At 40.2% G+C, this 26999-nt stretch overlaps 1 protein-coding gene across 3 annotated transcripts in view; it reads left to right on the forward strand.

The window, feature by feature from the left end:
* The window catches only part of LOC121941510 (uncharacterized), an 87276-nt gene that overhangs the window by 50608 nt on the left and 9669 nt on the right, over nucleotides 1-26999 (forward strand). For all 3 annotated transcript variants that reach the window (XM_088072864.1, XM_088072861.1, XM_042484313.2), the window contains exons 8-10: nucleotides 10803-10918; nucleotides 12231-12578; nucleotides 22598-22664. In XM_088072864.1, coding sequence (XP_087928990.1) covers nucleotides 10803-10918; nucleotides 12231-12578; nucleotides 22598-22664 — 531 coding nt within the window. The remainder of the gene's footprint in view (nucleotides 1-10802; nucleotides 10919-12230; nucleotides 12579-22597; nucleotides 22665-26999) is intronic.

A 26999-nucleotide genomic window follows, 5' to 3' on the forward strand; every position in this document is an offset into this window, starting at 1 on the left:
GTGCTAGAAAATTCCCATTCTTCGTCAGTTCTTCATCGCCTGTAGACGCACATGGTTGGGTGGGGTTTAGGTGGGATGCTACCACACCCAAGCAAAGCGGCTAATTGTGTTCAAGAACACTCATACGTCCCTGAGAGCTCACTGTTTGATGCTTCATCCTCATTAGTCGTTCTTTTTCTAATTAAAACTCAAGAATCACTGATTTTTAAAAGGATTGTATCACATCACAGTTGGATGAACCCCCCAAAAAACCTTTGCTTTGTGTGTCTATCTGCTTTGACACAATAAAATATGTTTTTTTTATGAATGTTGTCAACCAATTAGCCTTTTCCAAATTCCTAGATCCCTCATTTCAATCCTCTTCCTCCTCTTCAGCCGATGGGTGAGGTTGCCTTTGAATAAAATGTAAGGATTTGCTTTCTTTGCCATTTCTTTTAGCTTAATCTTGAGTTGTGGAATGGCAAGACTGACCCCAGATCAGCCTCAAAGGCCACTTCACCCTCTCACACCTCCTCCTCCTCCTCCTTCTCGTCTGGCTCCTCCTGTTTTCCTACACGGTGTTGGCGGCCATTGTTGCCTCTACCGCTGTGGGAGCTTTCAGCATTGTATACGCCGGCTACCACAGCCGCCATGGATGTATAGGCTTACAATAGAGCCGTCATTTGTCCTAGCACAAGTGCGTGTGTATACAAATCTGTGCGTGTGTGTGTGTGGAAGCTTTCTGCACGAGTGCTTGAGCAGTGGCGTGATGAATAGCTGTGGCTGCGGGCTCCTTTTAGCCGTGATACCCACGCTTAGAGGGGCAGCAACCACGTGACTCACTCACACATACACAGACCTGAAATAGCTGCATCTGCCTTTTACGTATTCAGGCGGTAAAAGAGTGCGCTCTGTTTGTGGCAGAGAGTCTGTCCTCGCCGTTAATGGAGTTTGTTTCTTTTATACATGTATTTAAAGTGTGGTGTGGAAGAGAAAAACAGAGAGAAAGAGAGGATGTCATTGTAAACAACCGTCTTGGGGCTCAGCCAGCCAAACAAACAAAACACAATGGGCCTCATTCACCAATATGTGGTTTAAAATGTTCTTACTTTGTGCACAAAATAACTGCATATGCAGAAATACTGTCTGATTCATCTTATGTGTGCACCGGCCACTTTTGTTCTTACCATTGTGTGTATGTTAGTGATTCATCATGATAAACTTATAGGTGCACGCTGCAATCAGCAGGCTGCCACGCCCCCATTTCTCTACGTAAGGAAATAGGTCCAGCTGTCTGCTGCTACTCTTAGCTGAAGTTTCACACTGTAATTGCTACAGGATAATTTATGGCCATCATTACAGATGTCATCAACACAACTGCAAACATTTGATTTCAGTCGCAAAAATTAGCATTCCCACTAAAATCACAACTCATAGATATTGCAATATGAGTTGCGATTTTAGTGGGAATGGTAATTTTTGCATTTTAGTTTCAAAAAACATCAAAAATATATATAAACCAAAAAAATGTAATGATTTAATTTTGATGGTGTCTGTATCAAACAAGCACGTTCCCTTACATCTGTATTATGATCTTTAGGCCGGGGCATCTCTGTAGTAAACAATACTCCATTTATAATAGTACGCTGTGATATATTTGACCTTTTTCAAAAAATTGAGACTCCTGCATTTTATTATTGCACTTTTTTAATACGGTTTTGGTAATATTTTGATTGGTTTTGTAGCTCTTGTTGTCTTGTTGATAATTATTTTCATACATTTGTCATGAGGGATATATTGTAGTTGAACTATGACAATAGTCTATGAGGATGAAAGGGCATCAATTTCATCTTCTTTAAATGGGCTATATTTGGCAATGCATTAGGTAACTTTCTTAAATATTGTTGCTACCAAAGCCTTTTTTTTAATGAAAGCTATTTCAATACACCATGCATTTAGTTAAAAGGTGGGTGTTCAGTATTTTCTAACAAATTCAGGTCAGAAAATATTGATGAATCTGAGATTTTTACGTAAAATGCTTGTATGCACAGTTCACCCAAAAATGACTAATTGTACATCAGTTAGTTATTCCATGTTACCTTGAATTCATGAAGAATACTTTGGGTTTTTTTTTTTACATACCTCCTTTGAAACTGACATTTGATTTATTGACTGATTGGGATCCATGTTTGACATCAGAAAAACTATATAAAAACATATGTTTACAAACTCTCACACAACTCCTGCAGTATAATGCAATTCTCTTTTATCCAGTTGTAAGCTCAGTGCTTTCCAAACACATGCATTTTCACTAAAACATTACAATTTACAACTGAACTGAAAAACCTCCAATAGCAAGGTTTTAGCATTTTGTGACACTTTGTAAAATGATGTTTTAATATAGTTTGACACAGTTAAACACAGATCATTGAGGCATGCAAGATTTTTTTTATGAATTCAAGCTAAAACAGCATGATGAACTGATATACAAATGGTCATTTTGGGGGTGAAGTGTTCTTTTAAACACATATTCGTGCATAGGCACTGTTGGTGAATGTGGCCCAATGTTGGCATTATGTTAGTACAGAGTTTCATGCCCAGTGTTGGCTCTGCTTTGGCTGCTGTGTGAGCTCTGTGGTCTCCACTGAACACAAAATAAGGCAGTGAACTAGAGCTGAATATTTGAACACATCAATAAAGCTGCTTGTGTGTTTTTTTTTTATGTGTGCACGTGGCATGCTGGTTACTAAAGTCCAAAACATGATCCACTGCCAGGTCCTTCTTGGATAATCAGACTTCTGTTTAGCAAGGGTACAAAATATAAAACTTCCAAATGTGAGATGTGCAAATGAAATTGATTAAAACAGAGAAGAGAAAAGCCCAAGTTCAGACTTGAGATAATAATCCACCAAAGACACCACAGCACTAAACTCTGATGCACTTTGCTACAAGCAGCAAAGAAGTTAAGCTAATGTTTCCCCAGCTGACTTGTGTTTTTGCCAGCATCATTAGGCCACTGGGCTTACTCTGAATCATTAATTTCTTTCATGTGTCTCGGCTAAATTACTCACTAATTCCTTCCTCATCTTTGCCAAATCGTCTTTATCCATTTAAATTATCTGCATGTTTTTTCATGTTCGGCAGCAAATTACCTACAGATCAGCTCACGTTCTGCAGCCAGTGTTTTCCTCATTTGGTTTTCGCTCATAAGAGCATGCTGCTCCCAGCTCTCCTGTATTCCCGCTGGCCCATCTGAGCGCAGCAGCACGTGTTTGGCTGCGGCGTGTTTTCTCAGTCTGAGCTCCACAAACCCACTTCCCTGCTGCCATCGCTCTGAAATGTAGGTTAGAGCAGGCTTTAGTCACCACATCTGCGCGTCCACACACACTCAGCAGAGAATCTGCACGCTGCACATTGGTTCAGCTGAGGCTGGCCAGTCGTGCAAGCTTTAATCTGATGTGGAGGTTGTTTTTTTCCCTAATGTGGTGGCAGATGAGGTTGTATCTGCTGGACTGGAATATTCTCGGCAGGCTCAGCAGAGATATACAGTAGATTTGGGCTGCAGTAATATTCATAAAACTAGGTAGAGATGTTCTCTGTGCAGATCAAGGGCAGCCCTGTGCAGCTTGTCCACATCTGGAGCTGCATCTGATCTGGAGACCTCATGTGAAATGAGTAACAGTTGTTTTAAACAGTGTCTGTCTCTGAAGCCAAAAACTTTATTTTTTGCTCAAAAACAGCCGCTGGTTTAAGTGGTTGAAATGATTGTTGCATTAATGCCGCAGCAGTCGTTTAACCTCTTCTTTAATGACGAGCAGGGTTTTATTTTCATGCTAGAATTTCTATTTTCGGCCTTTTTAACTCAACATGTGGTTTTTGACTCTGTAGTTGTTCTCAGCGCAATGCATTGCCAATTAAGTGGTTTGGCTCACCTTTGTGATGATAATCATTCAAAGATCTCTCCTGTGGTTTGATAGTTTTGTAGTTTTATGATCTCTGACTAACTGGTTAGATACTCTCCACTGCGGTGTTACACATTCATAAGGTCATGCAGAGAAACTGGATGTCTCTATCCAAATGCCAAACCTATTTTAAGCTAACGTTTGAGGAAAATGTGTTTCCATCAAGACTTCTAAGAATAAAAAACTTTTTAAAGCTTTATGCAATGTTCAAAGCATTAAAGGGACTGTTAATCCCAAAATCAAAATCAATGTTTTCCTCTTGCCTATAGGGCTATATATCAGTCTAGATTATTTAGGTGCAAGTTAGTGTTGAAGATATCATCTGTAGAAATGTCTGCCTTCTCTCTAATATAATGGAACTACCAGATGGGACTTGGCTTGTTGTGCTGAAAAACACCGAAAAATAACAACAGCCATGTCTCTTTCCAGAGTTCCCATCAGATGCAAGCACTGGCATCTTTCTTGGCTGAGCTGTTTCAACATATAAAACCTCCAAATCTGCCTTTGTAAAGGCTGATTTATAATTGTGCTGTAGGCTCTATGTCAGGCATGTCAAACCGGTCCACAGGGGGGCCGGTGTGGCTGCAGGTTTTGTTTCCAACCAAGTAGCAGCACACCAGACTTGACTCATTTAATCAACTGATCTCCGTCTTCAGACAGTTGATTGGTCAAACTGTGTGCTCTTGGTTGGTTGGCATAAAAACCTGCAGCCACACCGGCCCCCCTGTGGACCAGTTTGACATGCCTGTAAAGCCTACACAACTAACCTACGCTGTTATGAGATGTTTTACTTTGCAGTGGTGTTTCAGTGTTGCTCTGCAATATACGTCAAAAATGTTAGTTATAGGTGGGATTTGCCACTGTCTTGAGTTTCTGTGAAGTCACAAAAGTTTGAATGATTCAGCTAACAAATCTAAAACACACATAAGTGGTTTAATAGCAACAGCATTAAACAGAAGTAAAAAATTATAACTCATAACTCAAAAAAAGTCGACTTTTGCCAGACACATCTTCCCCATATACAAATCATGCTTACATTATTAGCATAAGCCCATGACATTTACCAGTGCGTAAATTAGCCTAGCTGCCAGCAGACTCTCCTCTGCTCATAGGATGCCAGGATAAATTACAACAGGTCTTTGTTTTCTTCACTATTTATTGTCTAGTGAGGGAAATGTTTATCACTTTGCAAAAAATGAACAGGTCTGCGTCGCTACAGCGTAATTAGATTTGTGGGGAGGTACGGCATCAATTCAGCGCTGAAGTAAAAAACCCAGTTAAGCCTTCATCATTAATAATGTTCTTTCACTATTTGTATCAGCGTTCTTTATTCTACCGTTAGTGACAATAGACAGGTAACTCTTTTAAAAATTGCCTCTTCAGTGCAGATTTTTAAAATTCAGATGATTAAATGCTTGAGTACTCTTGGATAGAAACCAGTTATTAAGTCCATCTGTCCATCAGCTTGTCTGTGATCAGTGTTGCCTCTACTGTGGTTTTCCTGTTTTTACTGAATTCAACATCTTTTTGTAGAACTAAGAAAGAGCTTTTACAGTGATTTGACACATGTGGACCGAGAATTAAAAACATCAAATCGTCTGTCTTTCTGTCATTGTGCTCGATGACATGATTGTTAGACAGGTGGACAAAAATGACTCACAGGTTGTTGCTAGGTGACCAGATGGTCTAGTTTGCATTAAAATGGAGTCCTGAAGTGGACATAGGACAAACTGTAACATGCTCTGCACACTTGTTTCCATGGCAGCAGGCATGTGGCATGATCATACCTGATGGCTGATCATCAGCAAACCCCTGATGTTTCCAGCCCTGCTGTCTCGATGTGTGTGTCATGAGATAACTTGTGATCTTGCATGTTTATGTTCCGTCGAGCTGAATTATTCAAGCTCACTGCTTTATTTTTTATATGTGGCTGATTTTAGGATGCCAATTTAAAAAAGCTGTGGGAAGAAATCCAACCCAGTGACGATTTAAATTCAAATCAGCCGCCCTGATCGATCCTCTGTTGGAATCTCTCTCTTTGTAAAAACGGATTAGATTATATTTGTATCCATTTGAGTAATCTGAATACTGCAGATTTAGGAGATTAGGATTGCTTTAGCTGCATATAGTGTATGTGTGGTCTTCCTGCTTTGCTGGCACACTTTTTTGGCCTGCAAACACACATGCAGAATAATCCAGCACTAATCTGTCTGAGTCTGAGTTAGTGATGTTTCATTTGGCCACGTGGCCGTAGAATAAACTCAGTATTCTGCCTCAAAGGGCTCGGTATAGGACGGACTTGTCTGTATTAAAGAGTGATCAAAGAAGGACACACAACACTAATCTAATTAAACCCTGATGTCACAGAGAGACAGCTCTACTGTTAGGAAGACCTCTCTCTGATCTGAAGGGCTCAGTCTCAGTTCTCCTCACCTTTCTAGGCAGAGATACTCAGCTTGCTTTGCCGGGGGCCACTTTCGCAAAATGCCAGGAGGTCAAGGGCATGTGTATAATAAACATTAATAATAATATAAAAATAATTAGCGTAGATCTCTGTTGCGGTGGCCTGAGGATCCTCCTCTAGAACTGTTTTAAAAGTTTCTGCACTCTGGCACCATTTTAAATTCACAGTAAATAAACAAAAACAAAAAAACCCAAAACATAATGAATTAATTTTAAGTCTCCTTTAAGGTATTGTCTGAAATAACCCAGTCCCAAGTTACTTTTGAGAAAATCTTTAGTCAAACATTACCTGCATTCAATCTTTTGCACTGTAGGTCTGATTCAGACGGTGCCTTTTCTACGCCGGATCAGCAAACTTTCTGTTGCTGCCGTCTCTGGAGCCGCTCTTCCCGGCAAACACGAACTGACACAGCAGCAGCTTACATCTAACACCGAGCCGGTTTCTCCAACACTGAAATTCAACTCAACTTTATTGTTAAAGAGCAGTTAATAACTTTACCAGTGTGATACCAACAGTTAGCCCTGTCTCTATCTGAAAGCAGGCGGGCGGACTCTCATGGTTGCTTCACAGCATTGGACGTTTTTTACGGGCATGCCTTGAAGCATGTAAGCTGTCTGCTCTTAGATTTCAGACTGAACCAACTTCTCCTATTTTTGCAAAAAATAGTTCACCAAAATGTGTGTCTGAAAACTTTTGAGGTGACATGAAAGCCATACAGTTGCTTAATCTGTCTTCATTGTAGATAGACGACAAAAAAGTTTCAGCAGTTTTCAGAGGCGGAAAGTTAGACTGGACGCCCCTGATTTACATGACCAAAAACCTACCAGGGGCCATTATGCTGACTGTAAAACTGTGAATTATTCATGTGTGTGTGTGTTTAGAGATTCAAGGCTATTTAATGTCAAAAGAACAACAATTACGAGAGTAGTCGTTGCCTTTAAAAAACTTGGCACACAAACTCCCTCCAGTAATAAAATGCAATATTTTAAAAAATATATATTTTTAAAAAATTAAATATTTGTAATATTATAATATTTGTAAAATCACAGAAATAGTAACAAAGAAGAAACTATATATATGGGCATACAGTGGTATCAGGATGTATCAGGATTGCAGGAACAGACGAAGACCTTAAACTGAAGCAGCTCGTTCAGGAAGTTTTGTCAACATTGTTAGTGCCAAAGTGAAGTCTGATGTGGTTGAACACAGTACGGCTTTCTAGAGAGAAGGCATGACCGATTTGTGGTTATTTTAAAACAACTCAACACAAAGCCCCCAGTCCTCCTCCTCCTCAAACCTTTTTTATTCCTCCTCTCCCCTACTCCTCGCCAGTCCCTTGTCCGTTTTCTTAGCTGGTAACTGATGTTCTGATTACAAGCACAGCCGACAATCCTACAGAGTGATCATGAGACTGGTACAAATGAGATGGCTGACATGATGGTGATGCATATCAAATTGATAAAACAGCTACGAAACACTCCGTAGCTGCTTTTAAATTTCTCCATCACCGTGGTTCTGAACTGCTGAAAATACAGCCGATATTTTATCATGCAGCCCACCGGTAATTCATATGATGAATCCGTATCTCATCATACATTATGAAGGTCACATCTTACTGTGTACCGGAGGAGACTCTCATGACACCGCAGGGATTGTCCTCTCTGTCCTGTCTGTGCCTCGGTGACGTGATGTGCATGCTAACCGTGTTGTTTCTCTCTCAGTCTGGGCTCAGCAGCTCTGCATGACTGCCTGGCAGACTCCAGGTACAAATCATCATCTCCAACACACTCACACAGACCGCCACACGTTTCAACAGGAGACTCAACATGAGACATGTTATCTTAGCAACAGCTCCCAATGTTCTCACCTCCCAACAACATTTCCCACACACTGAATTTATGCTCGGGGCCTTCTGTCCTGCTGATATTTGAGTTGTATTCAGATATGAATATTCAGCAGGTTAAACTAAAACTCCTGTTCGTAATGAAATTTGACAGTTAACTAGATTGTACATAGTCAAAAATACACACAGAGGAACTGTCATCACTCCCATTTGTCCTGACTGTAAGACACCAGCAGCAGTGGGTTGACGCACTGTGATGAGGATGTTTGTTTGTTGTTAGATGCCACTGAGGATAACTCATTGATTTAAAGCGAGTTCTTGTTTGACAGCTTTTAAGTCAACTGCCAGTGTGTGTGATAATGATTTTCCTCCTAATCGCTCTCGTATTGAAATGTTCAGCAGGCCAATCCATTTGAATTATGTTTGACCTTTTTTGTCTCACCCACATGCTCTGATCGAAAACACTCATGCAGTGCAGCATGTTCTGGCCGCTGGCTGCCAGTAGGTGGCAGCATCTTTAAAGAAGTCACTGCTGTTCAGGAGCATTTGCTGTGGATTTTAAATGTAAATTGTGTGCAGACTTTTTCGCTCAGTGGGTATAAAAACATGTTTTGCAATGTTTTTCTTAACTTAAATCTTTTTATGTAATTGGTGACAGTTTCAGTTCAGACTGATTTGAATCTGACTCTTCATGAAACTCAAATTTGAGAGTGAAATTTTCATCTCATTCCTCCCAGGCTTCAGAAATAAAACATATCATTAAAGCATTAAATTCTAGATAACGCCAAAACAATCATGATCATGATCAAGTGACTTTCACTGCACATTCGCACAGAAAGGTTATGCAACATCCTACCACAGTCTGCGGGGATATGTTGAATTATTCAGAGTCTTTTTGCACCTCATGTCCCTGTAGCAAGTGTGATTTCTCAGGAAGCTCGGCTGTCTGTGCGTGAGGAGAGCCTGTCAGATGCACAGACTGTAAAAAATAATGGATTTAGCCACAGTGATGTTTATGGACACCTTGAGTTCAGCATTGTGGCTTTCACATTATTTTATTTTTATTTTTTTTTGAAGACATAAGGGAATATATTTTGGCGTTACTAGTTTTTAAAGAGTAACTCCAACTAACCACTTTAACAGGACAGACCTCATGATCGTCTGCTGCTTCACTAAAGCTACAAACAGGACATCTTTACTGCAGATTAGTAGTATTTCATCATTTCAAGGCTTTAAAAAAATGTACCTCTGTAATAAAAACACATCAAAATTTATGTAAAGACATTTAAGTATTTGAATTTTATATTGCCTTCTCAATATGCATAGAGACTGCCCTCTGCTTTTGCTGTTGGCTGATATTGTGGAAGATGACGTATATGCATATATTTTTATGGTATATCACTGCAACCCTAGTACTGTAAAGACTTTACACTGTAAAGATGATCGAGAGTTGGCTCTGACTCATCGACTGTGCAACGCCTCACACAGAGACTTTCACTCAAAGTGGCCATATACCTGTAATTGTTCCTAACTATAATCATTGATAAAATGTTAACAGGTGAGTTATTAAATATTCCACCTGTCATACAGTCATCATGAATGTTGAAATTAGCTCCAGAAACCAGCTGTGGTTTATGTACTAGGCTGTAATTTTGTTTATTTCTGCTGTAAAGAATTGGACAGTTAAACAACTTTGGAGATTGTCTCGTTTTATGAGCCAGCCTCAAGCGGCCATTAGAGGAACTGCAGTTTTTTTGCACTTCTGAGTCAGCTTCATTTTTCAGCCCTGGAGGTCGTCGCTCTGTCAGACGTGATTGGAGCTCTGTATAAGTGAGATTTTTGCCCATAAGTGATTGCTGACGGTGACGGTGTTGCTGATGACTGCATTAAGCTTTACTTTCCCAAACTGACGCACGCTTGGCTTTCGTTCAAATCAGTATGCAGCTCTGACGGCTGTGGAGCCGACAGGCTGCCAATAAACACGTAGAGGGATGGAGGAGATGAGAGAGCAGAGGAGGAGACAGAAAAGATGCGTGTTGACCTCTCTGTCTCTCTCTAATTGCTTTTTCTCTGGTAATGCACTCTTTAATGCACACCCAGGGCCCATCTCACTCACACACACACACACACACACACACACACAGACCATCATTACCACGCAATCCCATGATGCATCTGTCTCTACAGTCAGCAGGGCGTATTCTCATTTACCAGACAGAAGCAAATGTATGAGAAGAGTGTGTGTGTGTGTGTGCGCGCGTGTGTGTGGGCAGTGTTTTGATATTTTCTGTGTTTTGATGTTTTGGTGGTTCAGTCGAGACCGACCGACACCGTGTATGTGTTCATACACTTTCTTCTGTTTTCTTTCACACACATGTATTTATTTGGTTGTTATTCTGTTTCAGAGGATGAGTGAGTGTTTGTAGTTTTATGTTGTGACCCTGCGGTGGCGTGGGCTTTAATGGGGCTGAGTGTGTATTCTGTGTGTGTGTGGACACCATGTTGAATGTTGCACCTGCCACCCACACACTAAGAGCTCGCCGTTCTCTTGCAGTGGACAAAAACAAGCCCCGGGAAACGCCAGCAAGACCTGTAAACAACAACAGCAGCTCGCAGTTAGCACCTGCAGGAGGAAACAACCAGAAAAAGCAGCAACCTCCGCCTGATCTGGTACGTCCTTCTCTTCTTTTTAAAGTTTTGAGCTTTAAGATGCAAATTCAGCTCAGTCATTATGGGTGAGACTCCACAGCAAAAGGAAGTTTGTGGTGTGTTCTTTGACAGAAATGTTTGATAATATTTGTCTTTCAGTTTTTGACTTTCACTTAGAGAAACTCGAGACAAAAACTGGAAAAATGAAGTAATCAAATCAATTTGGAACAGAGGGTGGCAGGATTCAGATTTGATATGATATGATGATATATAATGTAATTGTTCATTTCACTTTATATTTGTATTTTTCTTTACTATTATCGTCCTCTCATGATAGCGAAAGTATGACTCTTCTTTACTGACTGCTGGTTTGTGGCCATCATGAAGAATTCATTTGTATTGGGTTCATCTTAAAGGTCCCTCTTCTAATTTGGGGGCATCTGTTAACAGAAATGAACTATGATCTAAGTATATTTTCTTTAGGGTGCAGTCACATGAATATGAGAATTATTGTGTTTTCTGTCTATGGCTAAATCGGTTAGTATGAGCCATTTGTATGATGAGGGTCACTGTGCAGAGTCTGCCATGTTCCCTTGTCATGTTTCTATAGTAACCCACAAACCAAACACTGGCTCAAAATGGGGCCATTTGTGTTTTCCTGTCAGCTACTGTAGTTTGCTGTCTCTCTGTGACGAGCTAAACCGCAATGCAAAAACACACATTTTAACGTTAAACTGCTTTTTCAAGTTCTTTTCCCGGTTTAAATCACCGGCTCTGTTTGTTTTGGAGAGAAGGAGACCTCTGCAGATAATTCGGCTCCCGGTAAAAAACCTCCCGAACATCTGGATCTTAAGTTATCAGAGAAAAAATGTGAGCTCTCAATAGCAGATGCTGGTCTGCAACAAGCGAAATGTGTTGGAGAAACATTAATTTGTAACATAAAACTGCTTTATTCAGTGTTCTTTATATATGTATATATATATGTGTGTGTGTGTATATGCATATGTATATATGATTCCCTTTTTTGGTTTATGTGAACATACAAAACCAAAATGCAAAATAAATAAATAGAAAATAGAATAAAATGAACAAATAAAACAAAGGGGGGGTCAGGTAATTAGATGAATAAAATATTCGGTGTTCTTACTGATTTAAACCATCAGGTCTGTTTGTGTTGGAGAGGAGGAGGTATTTGTGGATAATTTGGCTCCTGAACAATGAACACTTAAGACATTTAATTCATTTTTTTAAGACAAAATAGTTTGAGATGTGTTTTCATAAAAATTTAGGTCTTCCTATTAAATATTTTTATTGTGGTATTTTTTGTTTTTAGATACCTGACGTGGTGAATGCTAATGCTCCGGTGGCGGCAGCTCTCCCAGTGCCTGTCCCTGACACCACCAACACCGGCTCAGGCACAACTGGAGCCTCTGGTCCTGGACCCAAAGCAAAAACTGGGTCACGATCCAGCCCCAAAACCGCATCCCGCCTGCAGAATGCACCCAAGCCTGGAGCAGCCGGTGCTGCTGTGGCGGAGCGGATGGTCGCAGCTAAACAGAACCAGAGCAAAGAGCAGGCGGAGAAAAAGAACCAGGCCATCATCCAGCTGAGGAAGCTGCTCATACAGGGCAACAAGAGAGTGGAGGCTCTGGCCACAGTCATCCAGCATCTCTTCTCTGAGGTACTTCATTTATTTCTATGTTTACCAAACACCCACACGTCCTGCTGTGGAATAACCACACTGTGCGGCTGTGTGACAAACAAAAATGGCAGTCGTCCTGTGCTCGATAATGTTGTGGTATTTTGGAAAGCCGGAAGAAATGTTGTAATAGAGATTTTCCAGAGTGTTGGCAAGAAAGGCCACACAGGAATCAGTCCAAGCTGCTTAATTTGCATATTGACCACAGTGCAGAAATGGCCCGGCAGTGACTTTGTTTTAATGAGCTGAACTGCTGGAGTTCATACTTCACAGGAGAGAAATAAATTGTAAAACTTTACATACTGGAGACGCTGAGAGGTTTCTGTATGTTGTAAGACTTAAAGACAGTAGTGCCACAGTGAGTGCATGAGAACACCAGATTCCACCAACATTAAAATCTCTACAGCTGCAGTAATCACTCTCCTGTTTAGGGTCACACTCTGACACAAGCCCTGATTGTTTTAGTTAGTGCCTCGAATGTCTTTTGGATCTTTCAGTTGTGATCAGTGTCAGCTTTCAGAATATCAAAACTGAGCTCGGTGGAAATTTGGGATTTCAGTGTGGCGTGTGAAACCTTGAGGAGATGCATGCCAAGCTGTTTGATGCCAACAAACAACGTCACCGTTTTGTTTTGTTTTTCATTACTATTTTCTGCAACCTTTTAGGCTCCAAACATGGGTCTTTTGTAGTAACCTGTCCATGTTTTTTTCCAGAGGGGATGGTGGAAATAGTTGTTGCTGCTTTTACACGATTTGGGCCCCAAAACAGGATATTTTAAGCCAAAACAGGATCTTTTCCTATCGATGTCAAGTGGTTTTCGTGCCTCAATTAACCACAGCGTATCTTAAAAGTTTCAATGTATCTGCTACATATTAATGTGTAAATCAAACGTACCCATGTTGTGCCAGTATTTTTTTCAGGAAATTGGGTAGTTATCCATTATTTGTCTTTTCTCACTGGACCTTCGTGGCACCAGCGTGGTTGCTGAAGTCTTTATAATGAAAACATAAAAAATGCGCTCTTGCTGTGCACTGTGGCTGTACGGTCGGCTCAGCCTTATTAGTTCAATTCAGTTTTCTCTGGATGAAACTTGCTCTGCAGTTTAATAGTAATACTTTGCCTGCTGCTTGAGCCTCCTTTTAGTGAGAGTTCCCCCAAAAATAACAATACTGTCTCTAGTAAACAAGGTGTCTCTATAGCTATATCCTGAAGCACCTTTATAACCACTTAAAAGACCCCGATAAAGTGGATGTGTTTGTACATGTGAACACAATACAGTCCAGTGCAGCTTCAAGGGGGCGAATGAGGGGAAACTATCAGTTATCTGCACACCATCCTTCCCCTTTGGCGATTACAGCAGAGCACCCGCAGCCTATAATTAAAGCATCACTCACAGTTGTTGGTGATATGACGCTGTTGCTTTTTTAAGGTGCTGGTTGAGATGCTTGTAGAGGAGGAGTGGATAATGGATGTTTTTAGTCGGGAGAGGCTTGTCTGAGTCCACACCCTGCTGCTATTAACAACAACAACACATGATGCCACAGAAACATCCCGCTGCTGTTTGACACTGATGTGCTGATGGATTTGTGTGTGTGTGTGTGTGTGTGTGTGTGTGTGTGTGTGTGTGTGTGCGTGCCCGTGCATGTGCATGTGAGTGTGTTTGTGTGTGTGTGTGAGTGTGTCTGTGTGTGTGTCTCTGTCTCTTCTCGACATGTTTTCATGTGTGGCTCTGCAGCTCCGATACTTATGCGTTTTTCAAGCTTTAAACTAAATGTTTTTAAATTATTTTTTAGTACCAATTTTTGGTTAATTTTTTCGTACTTTTTATTAATTTCTTGCTAATTTGGTGGTAATTTCTCATTGCCTTCCAACCATTTTTGAAATAAATCAAGCCAGTTTGCTCAGGTTTTAAAGGGTTAAATAATTCAAATAAAAGACAGAAGTGTTGCATTGCCTCCAAAAGACTATAATACAGTTTTGCTCGGGGTTTAAAACTCGCAGAAGTCAGTTCATGCCGTAGTGGGCGGGTTGCTCATGGGTTGGAGGCTTTTGATTGGTCCGTTTAGGCACCAGGATGTGTCAATCCCGGACGTGGATAGGCTGCTCTGTAAATATTTGCAGTGTGATTATTGGGATTAGTGGTTTTAATATTTGCAGAGCATAATGGAATAGAAAATAAAAAGTAATGCACATAAACACACATTACCAGTAGTCCTTTAGGTTCAGCCAAAATAACTATCATCCAACTGGGCGCACCTTATGCAGTGCTCAAAACCCCTCATTAGAGTGTTTCCTGTTCTTTTCTGTGTTTAATTGCGTGTGATTGTGTGTGTTTAAACTTGTATGTGTGTATGAACTCAGCACTTTGGAAAAACTAATGTCGCTCTCCTCTTATTAATCTTCTCTCTGACTCTGTCTGGTTGACTCGTCATGTCGTTTTTGGTGAAGGGTCTGTGAGAGTATAGAAAGAATAACACAAATGCCTTTAGTCAGTGAGACCTCAGGGGATTTTCCAAACAGGCATGCCTGCGTTCATGATACAGAGTTTGTTTTTTTTTTAGCCGTTCTCAATCTACCAAGGTTGATGTACAATGTGCTGATTTCAGAATTTGATCTGTAGTGTCAAACTTATGTATAACATGTTTGTTAACATGTAGCTGCTTTTAACTGCATGTGTGAAATTCTGCTGCAGGTTACCATCACGTTTTTCTGTCTTTAATTCTCACAACTAAATTGTAAAATCTACATTATTTATGTCCGGGAAAATAAGTCAAATCTGAGGCCAAAACTAAAATATGTGAAATCTTTAATATATTTTAATGAGAGCAGGCCTAATTTGGTAAGTTAAGATTATTTTAATAACTGATTTTACACTCTTAAGAAACTACAATAAGAAAGCAAAATAAAAAAAAACAGAAAGGGACAGTTCACCCCAAAATACATATTTTTCCTCTTACCTGTGGTGCTATTTATATTTTAGATTGTTTTTGTGTGAGTTATAGAGTGTTAGAGATATCGACCATAGAGATGTCTGCTTTCTCTCCAGTATATTCAAACTAGATGGCACTTAGCTTGTGGTGCTCAAAGAGCCAAAAAACAAAACAAAGCCAAAAAAAATCATTTGCAAAACTCAACATCAATGTCTGTTTCCAGAAATCATGACCAGGTTACTCAGGATAATCCACAGATCTTGTTCTGAGCAGTTTCATTTTCTTTCCACTGAACTATACCCACAAACCGTACTGCGTGCAGAGGGACAGCTAAGTTAGCAAGCGTCACAGCTTACAGCACTACAGAAAATATGTGTTTTAGATTTTGGGATGAAATCTCCCTTTAAGGTTGAACAGTGTCACCAGAATCATTATGTTCATGCTTTAACAAAGTCAGCAAGAACACACACACATGCGTGTACAAGGTGAACCTTTACTAACAGCAAATAATACTAAGAGGTGACCCGTGTTATATCATAACACACACACACACACACACACACGCGAGCGCACACACGCGAGCGCACACACACACACACACACACACAGTAAAAGTGTGTGTGTGAGAAGAACAGGACAGCTGTAACTTGTCTGCATGTGTCTCTCTGACTTAAAGGAACTCGTTATCTGTTTAATAACCTGCTATCAACCGAAACAACCTGCACATATTTGAGTGTGTGTGTGTGTGTGTGTGTGTGATTGTAAACTGTTACATAACTGTCAGCATCGACTGTTTGTATCGCGGGCTGATTAGAGTGTTTTTGTGTATTTGGATAATTGCTGCGTTTCTGTGGCTGTTGTCCAGCAGCTTGTGGTGTAATCATGAGACTGTAATATGTAAAGATCGGTTGAGAGAGCACTTTCAGAGGTTTCCAGCGCAGGAGCCCTCCTGGCTGGGTTATTGATTAGATAGATGGCCTGCTGCTGGAAAGTGGAGGTGAAGGGGGAGTGATGGATAGATGGGAGGGAGGGTGGAGGAATGCAGCAGTAGCAGCTGAAGCCCTGAAGCACTTTGATATGCGTGTCTGAGTTAATGTGTTTGTTTTTTATCTGAAGCATGAATACCAGTGCTATCTCATCTGGCCTATGCACTTGAAAGGTGACTGGTGAATATAAACTGCTCACTTGATGCAGAGCTACTCTCCCCTGGGGGCGGGCCATGGGTGGGGGTGGGGCTGTTTGGTGAAGTGAGGCTTTAGTTTGACTGGGTGGTAACAGTAAGTGTCAGCATGAGGTGTAAAGGGTTTTTACAATCAAGGCCTGTGTAAGAAAGTGTAATTCAAATTTATTTAAAGATGGAAAGTTTAGTTTTTAAAGCTGCTGTACTTTATGGATTGTTTTTTAATGGATGCAAGGTGCTGTTGTTTTAAATTATTATCATTATTTCTCATTTCCACTTTTCTCTGTGACATTTAGTAGATACCAGAGGTGGGAACGAGTCATTGTTTTGTAAGTCTCTAAACTCCAGTCTCAAGTCAAGACAGGCAAGTCACCAGTCAAGACTGACAAGTATCAAGTCCTAAACTTTGAGTTTCAGGTCCTAGACAAGTCATGCAGGCTCTTCCCCCAAGTGCCATTTTAAATTTCCAAAAATCATGAATGCTTTTTTAAAAATTTGTTTTTATTTGTTCAAACAATGCAGCTAAACCTAATGATAACAAGGAGCGCTGACGGCTTTTTCAAAACATATAGCACTATTGACTAGATCCTCATCAGCCACATTAGCTCACTAACAATGTTAATATTGGCCTCAACTACTTCCCCCATTCCTTGTGCAGCTTTAAATGTCCCCCGGCGTTGGAAGTTGTCACGTCTCTATTTTTGACCTACCTGTTTTGCATACAACTTATCGTTGTTGTTTCATTTATGCCAACTGTGCAGCTTTTGTACATGAAGGAAATTAAAGGTACCTACTGATGCCATCGTGTTTTTTTCCAACCAGCATTTAGTAACATAATGTTAGTTCTCCATAATTCTCTCCTGCAACTTGATTGGATGCTGTCGACTTGGTTTAAACAAAGTTCATCTGAGGAGTAGAGTCCCAATTTTTTTATTTTTTTTATTTTGTCAAATCTAAAGTAATAAATCTTGTTACTCTAGTCCACACCTATGGTAGATACTGTTTTGAAACCTACTTGGATAGATATTGGAGAATTAGCTTCTGTTGCAGAAGTGTTTTCTCTTAGTTTCCTGTTGTGACACTGTGCCACAATTAGAATTTGTTTTAATCTCCATTTTCTTTATAGTCTCATAACTTTTTGTTTGTTCTAGTTAATTCAGGATAACAAATAGACATAGACAAAAATGAAGCAATCATACTGAAGTGATGAGGATTATTTTCATTGTCCTTGGTGCTCTCTTCAAAAGGAGCTTGTCATTATTCTGCAGCATGCCAACTTCCCAGTGCTGATGTTTGCATTGAGACAAATCCTCTTTTAGAGTGCTGGCAGGGTTTGTGTTGTTTGTTGAGAGCATAAAACAGAGAAAGAGAGACAAGAATTACCCTGAATTGAAGATTTGTCTCAGAGTTTTTGTTCTTCTCTTCAGTGCAGTAAAACTTTATTTTGTGCTATGACAAAATTATCCCTGTAAACTTTCTGTAACCTCCCACAGACTGACTTCGTTCGACTGATTTAGTGCAAACTTTAAATAGACACAGAGAGGAAGAAGTAGAAAGTTAGAAAGGATGTGAGTAAAGAGAAGTGAGGCAAGAGTTAAATGCGGATACACCAGTTTTGTGCCTAAACGACTGAAAGGGGAGACGAGAAAGGGAGATAAGAGTAAAGATAAGAAGGGAAGGTGGTGCAGAAATAACTCGCATTCCTCCATCATACAGTATCCAGGCAGTGGGAGGAGAAACAGACGGGAGGAGGGTGGAGAACAGGTAGAGAGTGGGAGGAGTGGAAGTCTCGGAGTCAGTCACAGAGAGAGAGTGTCCCATTCAGACGGAGGACAGAGAGAGAGTGTGTGTGTGTGTGTGTGTGTGTGTGTGTCCACTGATGACAGAGAGAGAGGGAATCAGTCAGAGAGAGAGGGGAAGGACTGAGGGAATTTTTTGAAGTGTGTGTGTGTCTTCGTTTGCCGAAGCATGGGCTCCACGGCCAGCAAAGCCCATGCAAAACCCAGCAAGGTCCCCCCTCATCGCCGCAAGAAGAAACGCAAGGTGTGTGTGTGTGTGTTTACGGTTGTAGACGGGGCTGTGCTATACTTTAATCCGCTGCTGCTATTTTACTTTTCTTGACTTCTGTTGGTCTGTGATCAAGTATCTCGGGAGTTCAGAGGTTATGAAGTCATTATACAACTGAGTCACTTCACAGGAATCTGTAGCCGCGTGTATTTTCCTGCTTGTTTCACGCATTGGTCCCATTAGCCGTTGGTTTTCAGTCCAAGCTGTTCAGAAAAACAACACACTGTCTCATTTGGATCATGAATGTCAGGGAAAAGTTATGAAACATGGCAAAGCAGGACCTGGACTCTTCTTATCACGCTGCTTTTAAAACACTTTTTCTCATCATCGTGTTTTCACTCACTGCTTCAAAACTCTCTTATGCTGCTACAAAGTTTACATTTCTTGCTGTTCATTTTTTTGTCTTTGTACCTTTTTGCTCTCTTTTCCCGCTGCTGCCTCCGTCTGTGTCTGCTCTTTCACTTTACTGACCCTTCACACAACAGATGGTCTTTATGGCTCTGTGTGTGTGTGTGTGTGTGTGTGTGTGTGTGTGTGTGTGTGTGTGTGTGTGTGTGTGTGTGTGTGTGTGTGTGTGTGTGTGTGTGTGTGAGAGAGTGAAAGCAAGAAGGCAGCAGCACAAACGTTCAGTTTCCATTGTAAATTCCACTACTCCTGTTGTAAAGCTGCTGTTATTTTTATGTGTGTATTCGTGTGTGTGTGCTGCGGGGCGTTCTTGTCACTCATGACAGGAACGCCCACCGTTATGATCGGCTCGTGGAGCACAAAAATGGCTCTTTAAAGGCATTTGCTCCGCTACCATCGATGCACAGCTGCCTCTGGCTCATGCTACTAGGAGTTAGTCCTATTACGTCATCTTGGAGACACACAAAAATATGACAGCGGGGAACAGTAAATCAAGATAAGCCTGATATGTTATGACACGGTCAGCACGTATCTTTATGTAGGCTGTGTGAGGACACGTGGTCGTTCATGGTGGCAATTCAAATTTTAAGCCGCACGAAGGCTGCTGCTCCTGCATTCAAAGAAAGCCAGACTGAACTTTTGAACAAAAATACTGGATCTCATGTCCACTGATGACAAGAATCAGGTTTTGGAGAATACAGCCTGCAAGCTTACACTCTGTTTCACTGCCAGCATCAATGGATGTGCAAATGCTTGAAGTTTAGATTGTGTTGGTACAAACTGCTTTTGTTAAAGGATCTGTGTGAGACATTCAGAGCATGAACACCAAAAACACATAGTGTTGAAGTATGGCTCTCCGCAATAGTTACATTGCAGCCAGGAGGCATTTCGGCATGTTTCAGGGGGGAAGAAAATCTGTCTAGCATACACTGTAAAATCTGATATCTTGATTTTGCTCAAAAAAAATCTATGAAACTAGTTGCCTTGAAAAATGCAAGTGAATAAAACAGTCCTAATTTAGTTTTATTTAATATGTAATTGTTAAGATTACTTAAAATGTAGTCATATATGCTTTATATTGTGAAGTTGTTTCAACTTAAAAATGACAAGTTTACTTATATCAAGTTTAAGCAGGTTGATGTAACCAAGTTTACTGCGTTATATATCTGCATTCTGTTTTTTGCAAACTAGTCAACCATATTTGTATTCTCTTAAACGTGTTAACAAAACTTCACTCATAGAGCTTTTAACTTAGTTATTATCAAGTAAATTCAGAATAACTAGGTTTGCTGAGATTGTCAACACTTGCCAATAAAGTTATTTCACTTGTCATTTTTAATTTGCAACAACTTCACAAAAGTAATTAAAATAAAGTTAGATGTAAGTAAACGTAACAATTAGATACAAAGTAAACATAAATCATGGTTTATACTTATATTTACTTTATTTTTTCAAGGCAATCAGTTTTAGTATTTTAAGTAAAATCAACTGATTTGCTGAGGGTTTTCTTTGGCTGTAATTTGCTGTTAAATCGTTATAATTTCCTCAACTGTTAGTTTGGTTTGCCGCAACAACAAACAACCACAGATTTACATAACCGTCACAGTCCCACTGGCTTGCTGATCGCTGCCAAATTGCACTGCACTGACATCAGGACGGTGTTGGTGCTAAAGGTTATCACCTACCTTCCGGTTCCCTCCTGGTTAATGCCCTTAGTTCCCTCAGCCCTGGTGACGTTGTTTAGCACTGTTTATTGAGTTAGCCCCCTTAGCTGCTAGCTGCCAGGTCGGCTACCTTCATGTTGAGAACTATGTGCCGACACAAAGCAGTTGTTAGTTTGCCCCACTTGTTCAATCAAAGTCACAAATAATGGTAAATTGAGTTGAGTTGGGTTTTTTTTAAGTGAGTTTAATCTCACTGATAACTGAGTGCATAGCCACTGATTTCACGAACAGTCAGGAGCAAAGCAAAGGTGCTGGGCGTTCCTGTGCTACGTGAACTGATGATTGCAGCTGTGTCAGCGTGTTCCTGTCGCACCTAACAGGAACGCCCCGCCGCGGCTGCAACGGCACTAAACTCTGTGTTTAAGAGTGAATGTTATGGTAATTTCTTCAAATGTGGGATTAAAGGATCATAATGTTCTGGTTTTGAGTGCAGCAGTGCACTTTGGTACCCTCATCAAGATCAAGTGTGTGCTCATCCACGTGTTTACAGCTGTGTGTGTGTGTGTGTGTGTGTGTGTGTGTGTGTGTGTGTGTGTGTGTGTGTGTGTGTGTGTGTGTGTGTGTGTGTGTTGGTGTGGTGTCAGACTTTCATGATATCTGTCTCTGAGTATAGATATAAAAACGCTGAGACAGACTTTATCTTAACCTAAAGTGTCCCCTTGTTCCTTCAGGTTTAGGGATGTGACGTTACTGGATTTTGAGGATGTTTTTTGTCCATTCTTAATTGAAGTTAGCTTCTAAATTTTTTTGTTTTTTTTTTACTTTTTAAAGTCAGTTACAGTTGCTGTTGTTAGCAGTGCAAAACTAGATGTTTATAGCCATGATGAATGGATGTTATTTTCTTGATTGTTTAAGGCGAGATAAGAGCTGTTCAGTCGATGTTTCCTGCAGTTGTCTTTCAAGACAATGATTGCATCACTTATCTGTGATGATTGTAAAACACAGAACACAGAATATCTTTGAAATCATGCACTGTTCGCCCTGTAGTAGTGTTTCCCAACTGGTGGAACACGGTCCAAAAGTGGGTCGTGGGTCCATTCTCAATGGACTGAAAGTGACTTGTAAACGTATCAAGTTTGTTAAAAACAGACTTCATTGTGACGTACAGTGAATTTCCAGCTCAGAGCTTTTATTTTGAAGTGCCTTTTCTCTTTATTCTTGCAATATGTTTTATTTCTTTGTGTACTCAGCCAATGTGTTGTTAATATTTTGTTAAACAAAACGACATATGTGGCAATTTATAATGTGTGGCCCTTGAACTAATGATTTAGTAGAAATCTTGACTCTCGTGATTGGTACAGTTGGGAACCATTGCTCTATAGTCTACTACATGTTCAACATTTAGTCGTGTTGACCCAAAGTCTTAGTCATTAATATATAACCTTTCATAGTGCACTGAAATCATCTCACAATGTATCATAGAGTACAATCCATGCTCACTAACTGAGAGGCAACTACCAGTGTTTACTTCAGAGACAGAAGGGGAAAATGGGAATTTAGATGGATGCTGGATGAAAGGAATGACTGAGTGTACAAAATAGTCCATATCTAACACTTTAGGCTATTTTTGTCCACATAGATTTCCCTACATATAGTGTTGCACTTGACTTTGGACACTTTTCCCTGCTGTGCATTGGTCAATTTCTGCTCATATTTGCCTGTAAATTAAGTCTGTTCTTCTTCTCCTCTGTGCAGCGCGAGGAGGCCTTGAAGCAGAAAAGAGGGTTGACGCAGGAGCTGGCAAACCTCCGAGAAGAGCTGGGTAAGAGACACTTCAGAGACGGAGCTTTCTGCACATCCACTCATGCTACACAGTGCTAATTCATACGCCTACACACTCTTTCTCTCTCTCTCGCTCTCACTCTTTCGTGCATTTGCATGTGGCTCATATATATGCAGCTTTTATCAAGGACAGGTCAACTGCCATTCAAAACCTGGTGCTGTTCCTGTTGCTATACTGAAGTGCAGCTGCTCCTCGTGCTTAGCAAAGACCTGAGAGCAGGAGAAGCCTCCACACAGGCTGCAACCTGTCAACATATCTGTCATCTGCTCTGTGCACCTGTGTTTTCACAAGGTTTTTTTTATGTGCATGTGAGCACTAGTTCATTATACATCACAACATCAGTGAGCTGTTAGGATTTCAGTTTTACAGTAATTAGTTAAATTACTACAGACAGGTTAAACATCAGGTAAATTGACAGCCTGGAGCACTTTTCATATTTCATTTGACAGTGACTGTGCCAATATGTTAGATTTGGATTAAAATCTGGCTTGAAGCTTTAAAGCACAAACAGAAATATAAAGTGCTGTACCGAATAATTAAAAGCTTCTTTAACATTGACATTCAAATTACAAATCAGCAGTCAAACATTTTTTGCATGTCTGTTCATTCTGTTTGAACCGGTATTTCTGCACGGTCACAGATTAGGCTACACAAATATTATTAGTATTAAACTGTTTGTAGAATTAGCTTACAATAGTGGCTACATGTTTCATCACTCATTTGACGCAAACATTTCCAATAACTAAAAAAATGGATGTAATTATTTCCACATTCACGACATGTTTTTATCTTAGTAGCTTCACCCAATAATCCATTTATTCATAAAGCATATTTAAAAACAGCAACAGCTGACCAAGGTACTGCACTCTTCAAAAAATAGCAAAAATAAACAAACAAAAAAAGAAAAAAACACTAAATGGACACTGTTTGTTAGATTTAAAGTTGATCTATTGTTTAAAAGTTGTAATTTTTTTTATGTTATTGAAATGTATAAATTAAACACCTTTAACCCTTTGAAACCTAGGTCGACACTAGTTTTCTTCTGCTGCATTCAGACACCTTTCATAAGTATTCAAACCTTTAATAATTCAAGCTTTAAAACCGCAAATCTGTATGAATTCTTTTGAAAACATGAAAAAGACAATGAGCAAGAAACTGGAATACAGCAACAACCTGGATATTTGTTTTTTAAAGGAAAGAGAGAAAAATATATAAAACAAAACTAGAGAAAAATAATTTTTTGTACTTTTTTAGCACTTTTTTGTCCCCAGGTTATTTTCTTGCTTGTTGTTGTTTTTATTTTTTTAAATTTCTGGTAATTTTCTGGGTAACTTTTTTTTTTTTTTTTTTTTTTTTTTAATTTTGGGCTCACTTCTTGTTAAGTCGCTCTCTGCCATCTCCGCTTGTTTTTGAAAGAAGTCAAGCCAATTTGCTCAGGTTTCAAGGGTCTTAATCCTCAGTCACTGTCCCTCAGAACTGTCTCAAGTCAAAGTTGAACATAATGAATTCATCATGGCAGCAGACGAGTAAGATTTCAATTATAAGAGAAGATCCGTCTAAATAAAGCAGACTGTCACCTGTCGCTGCTGAGGAGTTTTCAGAAAACGATTAGCAAACAGGTTTTATGTCTCGTGTACACGTTTGTTTTTGAGGTAGGTTACTCCGAAGTTCTGCAGCGTTTGGCAGTCAGCCATTTAATCTGTCATTGTGGCGATGGACAGGCTGATGGCTACACACAATGAGTAGAAAAGGAGGGCGGGGTAATCAGGGTGAATATACTGTATTAGTGTATTAGTGTTTTCTTGGCTTGTTTCTAGATGATTTAATCATTTCACAAACTGTTTAGACCGTCTGATCATTCAGTTCTCAATCTTAAACAAGCACATGAGTTTGTGTTTGTGTAACTGGGGGTTAAAGTTTGTGTTTGGGGATCTGAGCGCAAAAACATTTAGGTCACATTATCTGGAAATAGCATTAGTGTACACTTTGTGTCCTAAATACTAACCGATAATGGTATGTGTGCACTCGGACAGCTGGGAGTGTGTGTCATGTCAATAGCAGCTCTGCCAGTTTGGCTGATACAACAGGATTACATGAGACACAAACACCTGCAGTCACGCAAACACACCGTAGCAACACACACTCACTGGAAACACTTGGTGCGTGTTCACATACAGTTTTTATACAGCAACATGAAGGCATGCAGTTCACTAACATGCACGCAGAAATGTGCACTCACACATATCGACGTATTAAAAATAACCATGACCATGAACTACTTGAGCACACACACATTTGCTCTGAATGCCGTCTTAAATATGGCCTCCATATATATATCTGTGCTTACACTTCAGGCTGCTCATGCCAGGCACTGCACCGTCACCGTCACTTTCTCTCTAAAAACACACACACACACACACCCTCTGTCCACTTTCCCTCCATTCCTCAGTCTGAGCAGCAGCAACTATAATCTTTCCCTTTACTGCGTGTTTGACCTTTGGCTCATCTCTTTACACACAAAGCTGAGGAATGTCAGAAATGTATAGACCCCTGCTGTTAACACACACACACACACACACACACACACACACACACTCACACAGAGTTCTCTGTTAAACCTTTAAAGCCTCCAAGTCAGACCAAACTGAACGGGAACGACCTGTTTCTGATGTGTTGGGTAACGTTAGGTGACTTAAGTAGTTTTAAAGTGAATCTTTAAAATGTGGCGTTACTGTAACTTCACTGCTGCGACTGTTAGGATCCAGTTTGAGCAGCATTCCTGCTTTCTCTGCTGACACACAGGCCTTAATTTGCTTTGAAGTCGTACCATCAGAATAAGTGCCGCATGACTTAAAAGCACCAATGGAGAAAGTTTGGTCAATATTTGTGAACATGAGCTACTCTCGCCTTATTTTGTGGACCCAGAGAATATTTGTTTTCCTTTTTTATTCCAAAATGTTTGTTTTTTAATTGTAGTGTTCTCGGTTAAAAAACAGAAAACGTACCCATATAGACCCTGCAATACACTATTCACAGCTTTAATTCTTTTTTTCTTTTTAATTGTTGCTCGGTATACACCAGACCACCTGTCCTGAGCTGAACCACAGTTTTGCTGTGAAGTAAACTCACAGATCTGCAGGATATACAGTAATCTGCACAACAGTGAACAGGCATTCAGCATTTGTTCTGGCTCCGATTGAGGGCGAGAGGCTGTTCCCAAATAGTACACCGGACACAGGGAAACAGAGATTCATGAGGGTATATGAGACAGGAGAAATCATGAGTGCAACCAGCTGGTCCAGGAGCTTCGTCTGGACGACACTAAGTTTAAAGGCTTATTTTAAACAGTTTGACAGCCTGCTGTCACAGTTGGTAAGAAAAGTAGATGAGGCTGGATTGATCCAATAGCCGAATGGTTCATGGTTACCACACGGACACAAGTGCTAAATGTCTTTCTCTTACTTTATTTCCTCACATGTCCTGTCTCTCCACTATCAAACAAAGGCATAAAATGAACGTGAAGTGATCTAAAAAATGAAAAAAATGAAAGTCGTTGAGGGTACAAATTATTCAGATATGTCACACAGCTTGCTGAGGGCGACACTGAAACCATGTACGCTACCACTTGTGGTCATGGCCACCGCTGAAAGGCCCCCTCTCGATTTATCTGATTGGACAGTGGGAAAAAAAACCCACCAATGACGTTGGACGCTTTTATGCATCCCGTTTAAGTGTTTTCAACTTGAGGCATTCAGGGGGCTCCTGCAAAAATGAGAGGCACCTGGAGCACAAAAACATGAGGCACTCAGCAATGCAAAAGCAGCAAGCAAAATGCTTCACTCTCACTGAAAACAACAACAAAAAGCTGTCCCGTGCTGCTAAAATGCAGTCTGCATGATCGGGGCCAAACTCAAAACCTTCTCCTGGGTGCCCTCTGCGTCATCAATAACATCTTTCCCAATTCAGTCTGTGGAGCAGCTCCAGATTTTATACTTCATGACGTTGAAATTTAAGTTTTATCACTGTAACTTTTGGATTTAGGCAAGGGTCATTTATGTATACTCATAGTTTTGGACTGTATTAGACCATAAGAATACCATGTATGAATTTTAAAATAGGTGTAGTTCCTCTCTCAAGTCTCTGCATATGTGCATATTTTTTTGAAATTATGTTAAAACTGTAAATTGTTTAAAGCCAAAGCCTCGTGACTGCAGTCAGCAGTAAAGACTCTGGCACGAAGTCGTCTGTCTTTATTAAGAACACGTCGGGAACATTTCCTTGATCGTGATCTGTTTTCCTTGTTTCAGTGACTTC

Source organism: Plectropomus leopardus, chromosome 3 (assembly GCF_026936395.1).
Source record: "Plectropomus leopardus strain MGB_pleo_1.0 chromosome 3, ASM2693639v1, whole genome shotgun sequence".
NCBI lineage: Eukaryota > Metazoa > Chordata > Actinopteri > Perciformes > Serranidae > Plectropomus > Plectropomus leopardus.